The 13975-nt window shown below is 45.7% G+C and overlaps 1 protein-coding gene across 2 annotated transcripts; it reads left to right on the forward strand.

The window, feature by feature from the left end:
* The first annotated feature begins 1466 nt into the window (after positions 1-1466).
* Positions 1467-12768, forward strand: NKIRAS2 (NFKB inhibitor interacting Ras like 2). Of its 2 annotated transcripts, none has more exons than XM_033170448.1 (4): positions 1467-1577; positions 2616-2746; positions 6824-7065; positions 12368-12767. In XM_033170448.1, the coding sequence occupies exons 2-4, from the start codon at positions 2653-2655 to the stop codon at positions 12605-12607; spliced, it is 576 nt and encodes a 191-aa protein (XP_033026339.1). In that variant the 5' UTR covers positions 1467-1577; positions 2616-2652; the 3' UTR covers positions 12608-12767. The 2 variants fall into 2 exon arrangements, with proteins under 2 accessions (XP_033026339.1, XP_033026340.1); XM_033170449.1 differs by lacking the exon at positions 1467-1577 and adding an exon at positions 1888-1909 and having other exon boundaries at positions 12368-12768.
* Positions 12769-13975: the final 1207 nt, after the last annotated feature.

Here is a 13975-nt window from a genome sequence, read left to right on the forward strand (position 1 = left end):
CCGGCTTGGGTGAACAAGGAGAGAAAGGATCGGAGTCCGCCAAGAGGGAACCCCGGCTCCTTCTTTTTTTCCCCTGTGTGGTGGGAGGAGCCCCCTCACCCCCTGAGAGGAATAAGCATAAAAGGCACTCAAAAGATGAACAATTATTATTTGCCCGTACTCACCAATCCAAATCTGATCTGTATCCGGAAGGTTTTAATGTCTGACGTTTTATTACGTTTTTATGCGTGTTGGGACGCCCAGAGAGGCTGGGGCAACCCAACCAGATGGGTTGCGTATTATTATTATTATTATTATTATTATTACTATTACTACTATTATTATTATTATTTATTTTGTTGTTGTTGTTGTACATCATAATATGATGTTCTGGCATTCGTTCTCTCTCATGTCAGTCCACAAGTTAAAAATGATAATTCTTGCAACTGTTTTATTTTATTGCTGTATGTTCACATGCAACCAAGTTTGTAAGTCCATGCAAATATTTTTATTTTTTTATTGTTTTGAATTTTACAAAATCAATAAAAGAACAATTTAAACAAGAAAAAACCAAAAGTTGTGGCTGGCCTGTACTTACTGTTGCTTGTTGCTGGGATTGGGTTCCCTCAGTCCTTATTTATGCCTGTTTAGGAAGGAGCTTCGCTGAACTCAGCTGGATTCATCACTTTAAAGAAAAAGAAAAACATATGTAAAAGTACATAACTAATATTTTACATAAATATATTCGATCACCCTGAGAAACACAGCAGAAGGATATGGCAGTGATAATTTTCCTATAGTCCTCATTTCCAACATCTGTTCCACTCAGAGCTTTGATTGGAACCTGTGGCCTGTCCAGATGCTGTTGGATTCCAACTCCCATCAGCCCCAACCAGCATAGTCAATGGTCAGGGATTATGTAGTCCAAAAAAGTCTGGCTGGCTGCAGGTTCTTCATCCCTGCTATATAGCTTTAGAACACTAGATTTTCCTTTAGCTACCATGACTGATGGTGGCTTTTTATGGCTAATGGTTGTTAATAAACCTATGCTTCTTGACTAATGTATTTTTAGTCATCTTAGGGCCCTCCCACACTTCCTCTTGTGCTATGCCTAGAAAGCATGGGTCCAAGAGGTTTTTAGGTTACCCGGCCACTCTTGTTTCTTCTGATTCAGTGGTAAACAGCGGGTTTTCCCAGGGGAAAGCAGCCAGTGGCTATCCACCTTGTGGCAGAGAATCCATAAGTTTATTGTGAAAAAAGTGTGACCACAGCACATAACCATTCTCTCTGTTGTGGTATTCCACCATTTCCCCCATCACACAAAAACACACACTGTGCACTAGGCAACTCTTCCGCACTGTGCAATTTATGCTGCTGTCTTAAGTGTTCTGCATCTGAAGCTCCCCCAGGTGACTCCTTGGCAATTGCAGAGCATAGCAAAGCAATATTTCACATGCAACCCTAGATGGAGCTGTGGGCTGCATCCTTCTCTTTCTGCCACTTCTCCTAGCTCCGCTGACTTGTTGGCCCTCAGTTCCTCTCCAGGCTGAAGCTGAAGGCAGAAAGTAACGAAACAAAGGGGCAAGCGCCTTGGGAAGGTAAGTCCACATAACCCGCGTGCAGGTGTGCGCTGATCAGCAGGTCAGGATCAGCCGAACTTTCTCAGATGAAGCTCCCAAAACAGGATGCACCATTTAGAAAAGCAAGATCAGTGTGGAATTGCATGCTCACGTTATACCAAGGGTTTATTCCACTCGTTTATGTGACAGCAGACCTGTGCACAGGCCCAACAGGGAACAGCCACCAGTCCAGGCTTTTTGGTTAGCATACCTGTATGACGCACAAGAAAAAGGGTCTGGCAGTGCCTTGAACAGGAATGCGTTCGTTGTTGGCATAAGCTCTTGTGAACTGGAGCCTACTTCGATGCAAGGTGAATCCTCAGTTGGGCACGGAGTAAAAAGGAATTGGGAATAGGGGGGAAAAGTCTAGTGAAATTTGACACTTCTATGTGACATAGAAAATATATGCAAGATGAAAATAGTGACCTTTTTGCAACAACAATGAAAACTTTTATTTTCTGTGCAATGCTTGCAATGGGCAAGAAGCGCATGGACGTGATTAAATCAGATTGCAGGATAACATTTGATACATTGCAGCATTGGAACCATACGTTCCTCAGAGAATAAAATGTGTGAATCGGATTCGCAGAGCTGGAGATAAGTTTCTAGAGAGCTCCTGACGGGGTCAGTCGAAAGCAAGACTGCTGGACCCAGCAGTGTGCCTTCCCTCAGACACTGATCCTTTTAGGGCCGCTTGCATTCCTGTTCACGCCCTTTCCCCCAATTTGCTGGTACAAACCCTGGGCTCCAGGCAGCCTGGCTGTTCTGCTGGAAGTCCCTCCCTGAAACTCCAAAAAACAGCCTCAGGCACATAGCTCAGCAACAGAGTGTTTGCTCTGCATGCAGTAGGTCCCAGGTTCAGACCCCGGCACCTCTTGGTACGACTGGGGACAGACTCCTGCCTTAAGCCTTGGCCTGGTGACATAAGGGGTGCTTCCTTTGCTCCTGTGCCCACACAGAGATGTGTGGGTGTTTGTATGCGTATGTATGTTTTCACCGCATGCCTTCCATTTGCAGCTTCTTGCATTCTTCCTCTCCCCCCACCGACCAGAAGATGGGGAAGAGCTGCAAAGTGGTAGTATGTGGGCAAGCGTCCGTTGGGAAGACCTCTATCCTGGAGCAGCTCCTCTATGGGAATCATGTGGTCGGTGAGTGTTGGCTTTCATCTGGGCACAGCTCACTAGCCTTGCTTGTTCAGGCCTAAACCGGTTTTTAAGGCTCCCCTCCAAGTGTCCCTAATTTCTGGGGACAGTCTTGGATTTACAGAAGACGTCCCGGTTTCTGAGTTGATCCCGGAATGTCCTGCATTTCCTTAGGACACCCCTATTTTCATCAGATAAATATTGGAGGGTATGGTGGGACGTCCCTGTTTTCACTGGAGAAATGTTGGAAGGTATGAAGTTATGCAACCCCCCGAGCCAAGGAGATGAGGAACTATACAGCCTTTAGAAGACATCTGAAGGCAGCCCTGTATTGGGAAGTTTTTGTTTAAAGTTTAATTATGTTTTTATATATGTTGGACACCACCCAGAGATGGGTGGGATAACAACAACAACACGTCCCATTTTCATCAGAGAAATGTTGGAGGGTATGACTATCCTGCTTGTTCAAGCCTAAACCATTTTTAAGGCTAATTTACTGTACAGAGCCATTGTGAAAATTAAAATGAGTCTGTTGCTTCTCTATGTATATCCTGCCCATCACTGGGGAGTGATTCTAAGTGGCCAGGGAGAAACTATCCTAGCCTGTGTCCCATGTTTCTCGGGGAGTGTCACCTGTTTAACCACCCCCTGGCCTCAGCTCCAATGTTCTTCTCAGGCCCTGATTCACAAAAGGGTTGCAGCAAGAAGTAAAAGCGTTTCTATCAGTTACTCTGTAGCTCCAGAATGAGAATGTCCCTCTCTGTCTCATTGGCGGGTCTACTGGAGAGGGTGCAGAACCCCACTCTTCTGCCTGACCCACAGCTCAACTGGTTAGTTCTTTCGTTAAGTACCGTTCACTCTGTTTTCTTTGTAGGGGGTTAATAATTATTTTTGATTCTTTGCACACTGCCTAGCGATGCAGCTTGAAGAATTAAATACATAGCCACTAGAAAGTTAACATGCAGTGCAGAATCGTGAGCAAAGTGTAAATTCAGTTTGACTGGGTTACGCGGGACCCAGGGAGAGGGGGAATTTGATGTGGTGTTAGTTAGGCAGGCAGGAGAACGCAGACGGTTGGGTGTTTGCTAGGGGCCCAAGGCCAGCAGAGGGCTCATTACCCTAGCAGTATTACCATTTCCACTTTGTAGAGAGCACCTAAGAAGATCAAATGCGGCACAAGATCATTCTCAGTTTGCAAACCCCACCTCTTTCAGGTTAAGGGCCCCCACAAAGGATACTGTTGTTGAGAGCGCCCATCCCCACCCCACCTCAAAAAACCCTGGAGTCTATACTGAGGGTGGGTCAGGAGCCGAAAGGCTGATCGGCTGACAAAATTGAATTCTGGAGACAAAAAACAAAACGCAGAGACAGAGTGTCAAGAAAAATGTGGAAGGAGTAGAGTGCTGCTGGCAGAAAAGCTGCAGACAGGTGAGGCAGCTTTGGAGTCTTACACAACACGCAAATCTGTCTCAACCAGTCATGAATATGGGGCAAACCAAATACTGCAGAAGACAGAAACCTTGGGCCACATAGCAATTGCACTCAGGCTGCATTCTTCTTCTTCTTCTTTGGTGGTCACTCATAGCCTTCCATAAACACGGTTTTAACAATGAGTCAGTAAGTGACTGTGGAGGCCAATTCTGGATCCACACATCCTTCCACAGTGGGGGACATTGGTTTCCGGGCGGGAGTTGATTATGGTGTGGATTTGCCAAGCGTGCCTTCCTCTTAGCACGTTTCTCCCTTGCGTCCTGCGTTTAAGCGTCTTCAAAGCCCATGAAACCTTTGGTAAAGGCTGATCTCCAGTTGGAGCACTCACAGGCCACTGTTTCCCAATTGTTGGTGTTTATACTACTTTTTTAAAAAAAGATTTGCCTTGAGGCAGTCTTTAAACCTTTTGTTGACCACCAGCATTACGCTTTGCATTTTTAAGTTCGGAACAGAATAGTTGCTTTGGAAGACGATAATAAGGCATCCGCACAACATGTCCAACGAAGTTGATGTTGAAAAATCGTTGCTTCAAAAACTGGTGATCTTTGCTTCTTTCAGTACACTGGCATTAATTCGCCTGTCTTCCCAAGTTACTGGCTTAAAGTGCAGCTAGGGGCTTATCCGTATTTAACTTTCCTCCGATCTTTCCAGGCATGGTTCGCAATAAAAAGTTCTGTGTCTCAGACCCTTTCTTTTCCTTTTTGCTCCAGAGCTTTCCCCACAAAAACTCGCTCTTTAAAGCTCAATCGGAACAAATAGTAATCCGCAGAAAACCCAAAATGACATTCGCTCCGATTCAGCTTTAAAGAACAGTTTTCACAAGGAATGCTTGGAGCAAAAAAAAAAAAACCCGGGTGCTTGGAGATAGAGCTTTAAATCAGACTTCTGTCTAGAAAGAGCAGCGCAAAAAGCAAGTGTGGATAAGCCCTAGGTCGTTCTTTTTCTCAATTCAGATTGAAGCTGGTTTGAGAGGAAAACACACCAAAATGCAGTATTTCCTAAGAAATTAGAGAACATGTATGGATAGTGTATAACATAATGTTTGCACTGCTTTCCAAAGCAGTGGTGGGGATGGACCCTATGCAGGGCAAATCGGAGTGTGGACACAGCCTTGGTCCTTGACACAAAGTATGGCAATCAGTCTGACCAAGGATTGGTTCTACCTGCCCCCAACAAAGGTCCAAGTGAGTTTAACAGCTGCATGGCAAGCAGAAATCCAACAGGCACAGCTTTTTCCTGGCATAGAGATGCACCGATGGCACTAAGCTTCAGTTATTTAGGGCCAAACTGAATACGACATTAAATGCATCTTTGCCTTCAGTACAAAGTTGCTGTTTTTTTTTTTTCTAAAGGCAAATTCCATCAGCTTAGTAGGGCTGGTAATCAGATTAGGCGTGGAGAGAGAATGTAACTTTTTCCATATGGAAAATCCCCTCTTCTAGAACTGAGATTTGCATTTGGAGGAAATTATCCACAGGCACTAATGGAATATTTCTTCCAAATGCAGATAGCAACTGCAGAGACATTTGCTTTTTTGGGTGGGCGGGGAGATAGCAAAAGATCCTCAGGCTACTGTACAAAGTAAAGGTAACTGTGTTGGCCCATAATAAAAATTAAAGAAAGGAACATTGTGTGGAAATAATGAACAGGTGGAATTTAGTAACTCGGTATGTCAAGAAAGGACATGGGGGTTCCTAGAAATGGAATAATTATAAGTTGCTATAAAGGAGGAAAAGTTCCCAGTTAGATATGAATAGGCTCTTCTCTCTCATCTTTAAGCTTCAAGGGTGTAACTAACTGTATTTAAACAAATTACATTATTTATATGTATCTTTAAAATTACGCAAAGCATAAAAGTAAATATTGTGTATACCACATTTTTTCGTGTATAAGACGCCCCCATGTATAAGACGCTCCCTATTTTTGGGGACTCCAAATTAAGGAAACACCCCTCAGCACTACCCATGTATAAGACGAGCCCCAATTTTAAACCTAATTTTTTGGTAAAGAAACTTAGTCTTATACAGTGGTGCCCCACTAGACGAAAACAATTCGTTCTACGAGTGTCTTTGTAGAGCGAATTTTTCGTCTAGCGAAGCAGCAATGAAGAGCGGAGGTTTCCGTGACGAAATTTTTTTTCCCCCGTCTTGCGAGGCAGCCCCACTGACTTTTTCGTCTTGTGGGGCAGCCTTCCGCTAGCGAATGCCGTTCGTCTAGCGAGTTTTACGTCTAGCGAGGCATTCGTCTAGCGGGGCACCACTGTACATGGAAAAATACGGTAATTACATAATATTTTGTGAACATTTGTATGATATTTTCAATTTTTAAATTAAACCCTAAATCCATTGTAGGGCACTAAGTTTATTAGGCCACTGCCAAAATATCGCACGAGCTTTTGAGTTCTCCAGAACTCCTAGTTTACCTGATGAAGAGTTCTGGAGAACTCAAGAGCTTGCGCGTTATTTTGCATTGGTTGGCCTAACAAAAGCACTGCCCCTGGCTGCTGCGAGTATGGAGAGGACAAATCCTTCTAAGAAAACTCCCAATAATTTCTGCGTGTCCAGTAACAGCTTCCCTGTTGGCTGCGTGCAGGTTCAGAGATGATCGAAACCCAAGAGGACATTTACGTGGGCTCCATCGAGACGGACCGGGGCGTGCGGGAGCTGGTGCGCTTCTATGACACCCGAGGCTTGAGGGATGGGCTGGAGCTGCCCAAGCACTGCTTCTCCTGCACTGATGGATACGTGCTGGTTTACAGCATTGACAGCAAGGAGTCCTTCAAGAGGGTGGAGATTCTGAAGAAGGAGATAGACAAGAGCAAGGATAAAAAGGAGGTTGGTGTGCCTACACCGAAAGGTGTGTGTTTTGGGGGGGTCCTCAAGTGGGAGGTGGGGAACCTGTGGCCCTCCAGATGCAGTTGGACTCCCATCAGCCCCATTCAAGAGAGCCAGTTTGGTGTAGTGGTTAGGAGCGGCAGACTCGTAATCTGGGGAACCGGGTTCGTGTCTGCACTCCTCCACATGCAGCTGCTGGGTGACCTTGGGCTAGTCACACTTCTCTGAAGTCTCTCAGCCCCACTCACCTCACAGAGTGTTTGTTGTGGGGGAGGAAGGGAAAGGAGAATGTTAGCCGCTTTGAGACTCCTTCGGGTAGTGAAAAGCGGGATATCAAATCCAAACTCCTCTTCTTCTTCTTCTTCTTCTTCTTCTTCTTCTTCTTCTTCTTCTTCTTCTTCAACATGGCCATTGCTGTGGGATAACGGCGTCCCTGTGATGGCCATAACTTTGCCACTCCTGGTCTAGAGATCTCTGGCTTTTATTTATTTGTTGAATTTATATACCACCCTACACCCGGAGGGCTCAGGGCAGTTCACAGAAAAGATCACAATATATAAAATCAAAAGAAAAACAATACCCCCCCAAAAGAGCCACATTTTAAAAGGGTATAGGATGGCCTGGTTAAAAAGGAACGTTTTTGCCTGGCGCCTAAAGGTGTATAATGAAGGCGCCTTCGGGAGAGCATTCCGCAGACGAAAGCCACTGCAGAGAAGGCCCTGTTCTCGTGTTGCCACCCTCCAGACCTCTCGAGGAGGGCCTCAGAAGATGATCTCAGGGTCCGGGTAGGTTCATATGGAAAGAGGCGGTCCTTGAGGTATTGCGGTCCTGAGCCGTTTCAAGGCTTTGTAGGTCAAAACCAGCACTTTGAATTGGGCCCAGAAGCTAATTGGTAGCCAGTGCAGTCAGATCAGGATCGGTGTAATATGCTCAAACCGCCTTGTTCCGGTGAGCAACCTGGCTGCTGATTTCTGCACTAGCTGATGTTTCCCAACCGTCTTCAGAGGCAGCCCTACGTATAACACATTGCAGTAATCTAAACTTGAGGTTACCAGAGCATAGACAACAGTAGTTAGGCTATCCCTGTCCAGATAGGGGCATAGCTGGGCCACCAGCCGAAGCTGATGGAAGGCCACTGAGGCCACCTGAGTTTTTGAACTTCCTTTCCTCCAACGCTTTACAGATTAGCATCACATGGTCATGGGGCACCATCTAGGGGAGGGCAAGGCTCCCCCACAATTTTCTTTTTTATATATATAAGAAATTTATTAAATTTTCCAATAAAACAAACAATACAAAATACAATAAAACAACAACAAACAATAAACTACAAAACTACAAAAATCTAACTATCTTTATCCTGTTCATCACATTATATTGGGACCTCCTCACATCCTCTCTTCTGCGTTCATTTCTGATCTTCTTTAGTAACTTTGTAACATTGTAAAATCTTCTTTCTCACCTAATCTTAACAATATAAACCTTAGACCATATATATAACTCTATTGTATTCCTAATATAATCCACATAGCATAATTCTAACTACTTCTTATATCCTATTTTAAACTAACTTCTAACAATACTGAAGCCTTAAATGTCCTTCTGATTCCAATTTCAAATGTCTATCTTTTCTCGTCGTTTCAAATAATCTTTAAATTTCTTCCAATCCTCTTGCACCGTTTCTTCCCTCTGGTCTCGGAGTTCCGCGGTCAGTTCTGCGAGTTCCATATATTCAATCAACTTCATCTGCCAGTCTTCCACTGTTGGTAGTTCTTCAGTTTTCCAGTTTTTAGCTATCAAAATCCTAGCAGCTGTAGTGGCATACATAAAAAAATGTTCTGTCTTTATTGGGGATTTCATAGTTGGTCATGCCCAGCAGAAAGGCCTCTGGTTTCTTAGTGAATGTGTTTTTCAACACCTTTTTAAGCTCATTGTTCAAGGAGGGGACCAGGCCCCCTCAAAATTCCATGGCAGCCATGCATTCACACTCTGCGGGACGTGCTTGCACCGTGCGCATACGCATGCCATGACAGTACGGACCGTGAAGTGCGCACGTGGCGTGCTTACGTCACACGGCCCCTGCCCCCTCAATCTCAGGTACGCTTGCCTGGACACCATACATTTAAAGCATATTTAAAGCACATGACTTCCCCCCCCAAAGGATCCTGGGAACAGTAATTTGTTAAGGGTTCGGTTCTGGAAATAATAGCTCTGCAAGGGGCATGAGAGGTCATGTGCTTTAACTATACGTTGTGGAAGAGATACCACAGATTCTCTTGCATGCTGTAAAGGGCCTGCCTTCAACTGACGGGTCAGTTCCTGCTACAAGGTGAGGGCTCGATTTAAAGTGAGTCATGGAAAAACATGAGGACTATTGCTGAGGAGAGGAGCAAAGAATGCACTCTGGGGCTCAGGTCTGGCTAGTCTCTCAGGTCGGGCAAGCTTTGGGAATATTTGGGTCAAGGCCTGAAAAAACAATAACAGCTGTGTTTGAGGGCCGTAAACTAACACGTGAGGGGAAAAAACAATAAGCACTTTTAAACTTGCATTTAAAAGATTTCAGCCACAGTGCCTTTTGAAAAACATGATGAAACCTTGAACTGATTTGAATGCAATCGCCAGAGAAAAAAATGTGTAATAATTACATATAATAGCCAGCAGAGCCTGTATTGTTAGCTTATAAGCAGTAGCTAAAAGGGCAAAAATACTGGTGTTTCCTCACCCCCCTCATCCACCCACTCTGCAAAACAGACAGCATTTGCCCTCTTGAGTTTTGGCATTTTAGCTCTTAAGAAATCCTTCTGCACTGTAAAACTTGTAATCAAATCACACGAGTGAACGGCAGTCCGGTAGAAGGATTCAGGTTAAGAATCATAAAATTGCAGAGCTGGAAGGGACCCCAAGAGTGCAGAAACCTCACCTAAGTCATGTAGAGGGCCGTCCAACTTCTGCTTAAAAACCTCCGAGGAAGGAGAGCCTACCACCTCTCGTGAGAGTCGGTTCCACTAAAAATCTTCTTCATTGGTGTTCTGTGGGGACTCTCACTTCTGCCCCAGGGGACATTTAAAAATGGCTTCTCACTGCTAGCGGTTAGAATATTATATGCTCAAAAACGGAAGGGAAAAAAACTCCCAACCAAAGAACAATGGCAATATTTCTTGATTAAATATGTGGAACGTGCAACTATGACAGCAAGAGTAAAGGTCCAAGATGAGAGAAGGATATGGGAAGAGTGGGAATTTTGGGGGAGGATTTAAAGAGATACAATAAACTAATAAATTTCCAAGTAGGGTTAGAAATATGAACAAGCGGTGAAAAAAAAGTACGGTAAATGTTGTGGGGATTTGAACCTCCGACTCTCCAATAGGCAAGCCCAAGAGATTCAGTGATTTAGACCACAGCGCCACCCGTGTCTCTTAAGGTGCACTTAAACCCACTTGGCGTCAAAGGCAACAAGAGTTTTGAAGGGTTATTTACGATTGATTGTAAAAGGGCGTTAAAAATAACTTTTATCTGGTGACTTCCACACGGGGTATTTTTAACCTCTGTTTAGCCCGTCATAATTTCCTTAAACCCTGTTTTACTCTAGAGCACGGTTTCCCAAACGTGTGTCTCCAGCTGTTTTTGTACTACAATTCCCATCTTCCCTTGCTTGCAGGACCAGTGGTCAGGGATGATGGGAACTGTAGTCCAAAAAACCAAGCTGGAGACCCGAATTTGGGAAACTCTGCTCTAGAGTCATCTTGCTATGAGCCTTCATAAATAAGGCTTTTAGGAGAAAGGCCAAAGGGGGAAAGGGTGTAGCTAGAGGAGAGGGTGTACTCTCCCCACTGCACCAAATTGACCCAAGAAAAGCCACTAAAACCTTCGAGCTGACCCTGAGCTAGGTCTGGCTGTCATGTCACATGAGCTGAGAGCACATCTTGTACAGTGGTACCTCTGGTTATGAACGGGATCCGTTCCAGAGCCCCGTTCGCAACCAGAAAGGTCTGCAACCTGAAGCGCCGCGTCTGCGCATGTGTGCAACACGATTTGGTGCTTCTGCGCATGCCGTCATTTTGTGCGTCTGCGCATATGCGAATTGCCGAACCCGGAAGTAACTTGTTCCGGTACTTCCAGGTTCGGCGCGTTCGTATCCCGTGACGAACGCAACCTCAAGCAATCGTAACCAGAGGTACGACTGTACTTTCTTGACATGGGAAGGTTAGGTTGCTATTGCTGAACAAGCAACATAAAAGTCGGGCTCTTTCCTGCGCCACAACCCCAGGCTTCCTGTCCTGCTCACTGACTCAGTCCCCTGGGAGTCGTTCCCACCAACTTCAGAGCTTCAAGGCACAGCTGCCACTATAAACACCAGTACTCAAGTGGAGAAACTGCCTCCCTTCCCTTGGCTTTTGAGCCTGACCAAACTATCGATAAGGGAAATCATTTAGTTTTTGCCTTTATGCCACACCTTTTCTCCAAGGAGCTCAAAGTAGTGTACACGGCCCAGTATACCTGAAGGAGTGTCTCCACCTCCATCATTCAGCCTGGACACTGAGGTCCAGCGCCAACAGCCTTCTAGCAGTTCCCTCACTGCGAGAAGTGAGGTTGGAAACCAGGCAGAGGGCCTTCTCGGTAGTGGCACCCACCCTGTGGAACGCCCTCCCATCAGCCGTCAAGGAAATAAGCAACTATCTGACTTTTAGACAACTGAAGGCAGCCCTGTTTAGGGAAGTTTTTAAGGTTTGATGTTTTATTGTGTTTTTAATATTCTGTTGGGAGCCACCCAGTGTGGGCGGGGTAATAATAATAATAATAATAATAATAATAATAATAATAATACACAGTTCTCTTGTGAGGCAGGTTAGGCTGAGAGGCAGTGACTGGCCCAAGGTCACCCACTGAGCTTCATGGCCAAGTGGAGATTTGAACCCTGGTCTGGATCTGGCCCAATCGCCTTCTAAATTCGGCCCGGTATTTTTACATGAGTAGAATGCATGCTTTTATTTAAAATGCATCTCTGGGTTGTTTGTGGGGCATATGAATTCGTTCATCCCCCCCCCAAAAAAAAATATAGTCCAGCCCCTCACAAGGTCTGAGGGACAGTGAACTGCTGAAAAAGTTTGCTGACCCCTGTCTTGGTCCAACACTATTTAACGACTAAACCACACTGGCTATATAAGAATGAAACTCGCCTGTAACTGGTTGCCCCTCTATCCTGCATCCTTAATCTGGTGACTGAGGAGCCTTGCTTATGTGCAGATCTGTGCACTTCTCATTCGTTTCATGCAAACTTCTTGTGTTGTCCCGTTTGCGATAGGTCACCATCGTGGTCTTAGGCAACAAGTGCGACTTGCAGGAGCAGAGACGCGTGGACCACGACGCAGTGCAGCACTGGGCCAAGGCCGAGAAAGTGAAGCTGTGGGAAATCTCCGTCGCCGACCGCAGGACCCTCATCGAGCCTTTTGTCTACCTTGCTAGCAAGATGACGCAGCCGCAGAGCAAGTCCGCCTTTCCGCTCAGCCGCAAGAACAAGAGCAGTGGTTCCGTGGACGGGTGAAAGATTCGGGTGCTGTGCCCGCTGTATCTCGTGGACCTGCATGCGCATAGGGCTGGCCTTACTTTGAGCCAATGTGAAAAGGGGAACACCCAGTAGCAGATTCCTGATGAGTCACTGCTTTCCTTCCTCTCTTTGCATGTTTCCCCCTCTTTTTTTAAAAAAGGAGAACACTCCAAGTGCACAGGAGTGGACGCCACTTTTGACTTGAATGGGGGGGGGGGAATGTCTGAAGCGGACACCACATGCCTGGGTCAAGTGCCAACAGGTGTGTTGTGCGATAAAACAAGATCAGCCTTGTTGCAGTCACAGGCTAGGGGTACATTGGTGGCTTAAAACAGTGAGATTGCTTTCTCCTCGCTGAGGTTCAAGTCCGCAGAGAGGGTGGGGATGTCTTAACCTGAGGCATGTTACCTGATCTGTTTTCCTGCACCCAAAGCAAAGTATCCTACTCAATGAAGTTGTCATCTGAATGTGCAGTGGCTTTCACAAGTGTACACACCTCATCTTAACCACAGCTTACGTTTCCAGTGGGGTGGATGTTGGTTTGAGACGAGGGGGAAAACACCATGCGGCAGTATTTCCCAAGAAACTACAGGATACAGGTGGATTGCGACTAACATGTGTACTTGGCTTCAGACACCAATAGTGGGATTGCCACTGGAGTCAGAGGAAGTGGTAATGTGTACACAGCCGTGGTTAAATATTCAACCATGTTTGGAGCCATTCTTATTTTCCAAGCGGCTTTGATTTTAGCCTTGGAAACCTGTGTTAAGGGTACCAAATTTCTGGTTTTGCTTTGGGTCCTGAAGAGCAGCATGGCAGAGGGGAGTCTTCCTTCCTTGACCAACCCCATTTGAGTGGTGACCCCGATTCAGTTCCCTTCCCTTCCTTCTTCTGCCCACTAAGGGAGGATGAATGCTGTAGGGTGAAGCTGCAGGGCTATGGGGGAATGAGGATAGCAGAATGTGCTGCTGAACATGGGAGCAAGCTGATGGCCAAGCTATTCCGTTATCTCCCAGACTTCTGGGCTAGCAGGAAATATCTGCAGAAAGACTTGTATTTGTTTATTAAGAACAGAATGCTGAGTAATTGCGGATGGAAGAGAAGCAAACAGTGAAATGCCTTAAGTTCAAGGCCGATCCTGGTCTGACTGCACTGCCTAACAATTAGTTTCCAAGCCCAATTAAGAGTGGTGGCTTTGACCTAGAAAGCCTTAAAACGGCTGAGGACCGCAATAGCTCAAGGACTGCCTCTTTCCATATGAACCTACCCGGACCCTGAGATCATCTTCTGAGGACCTTCTTTTTGTGTCTCCTCAAGAGGTCTGGAGGGTGGCAACACGAGAACGGGGCCTTCTCTGCAGTGGCT

The sequence above is a fragment of the Lacerta agilis genome, chromosome 14, assembly GCF_009819535.1.
Source record: "Lacerta agilis isolate rLacAgi1 chromosome 14, rLacAgi1.pri, whole genome shotgun sequence".
Classification (NCBI taxonomy): domain Eukaryota; kingdom Metazoa; phylum Chordata; class Lepidosauria; order Squamata; family Lacertidae; genus Lacerta; species Lacerta agilis.

Coding starts and splice junctions, on each gene's coding strand:
- NKIRAS2 (XM_033170448.1), top strand. CDS start 2,653: ATGGGGAAGAGCTGCAAAGTGGTAGTATGTGGGCAAGCGTCCGTTGGG. Junction 2,747..6,823: donor CTATGGGAATCATGTGGTCG/GTGAGTGTTGGC, acceptor GGCTGCGTGCAG/GTTCAGAGATGATCGAAACC. Junction 7,066..12,367: donor AGAGCAAGGATAAAAAGGAG/GTTGGTGTGCCT, acceptor CGTTTGCGATAG/GTCACCATCGTGGTCTTAGG.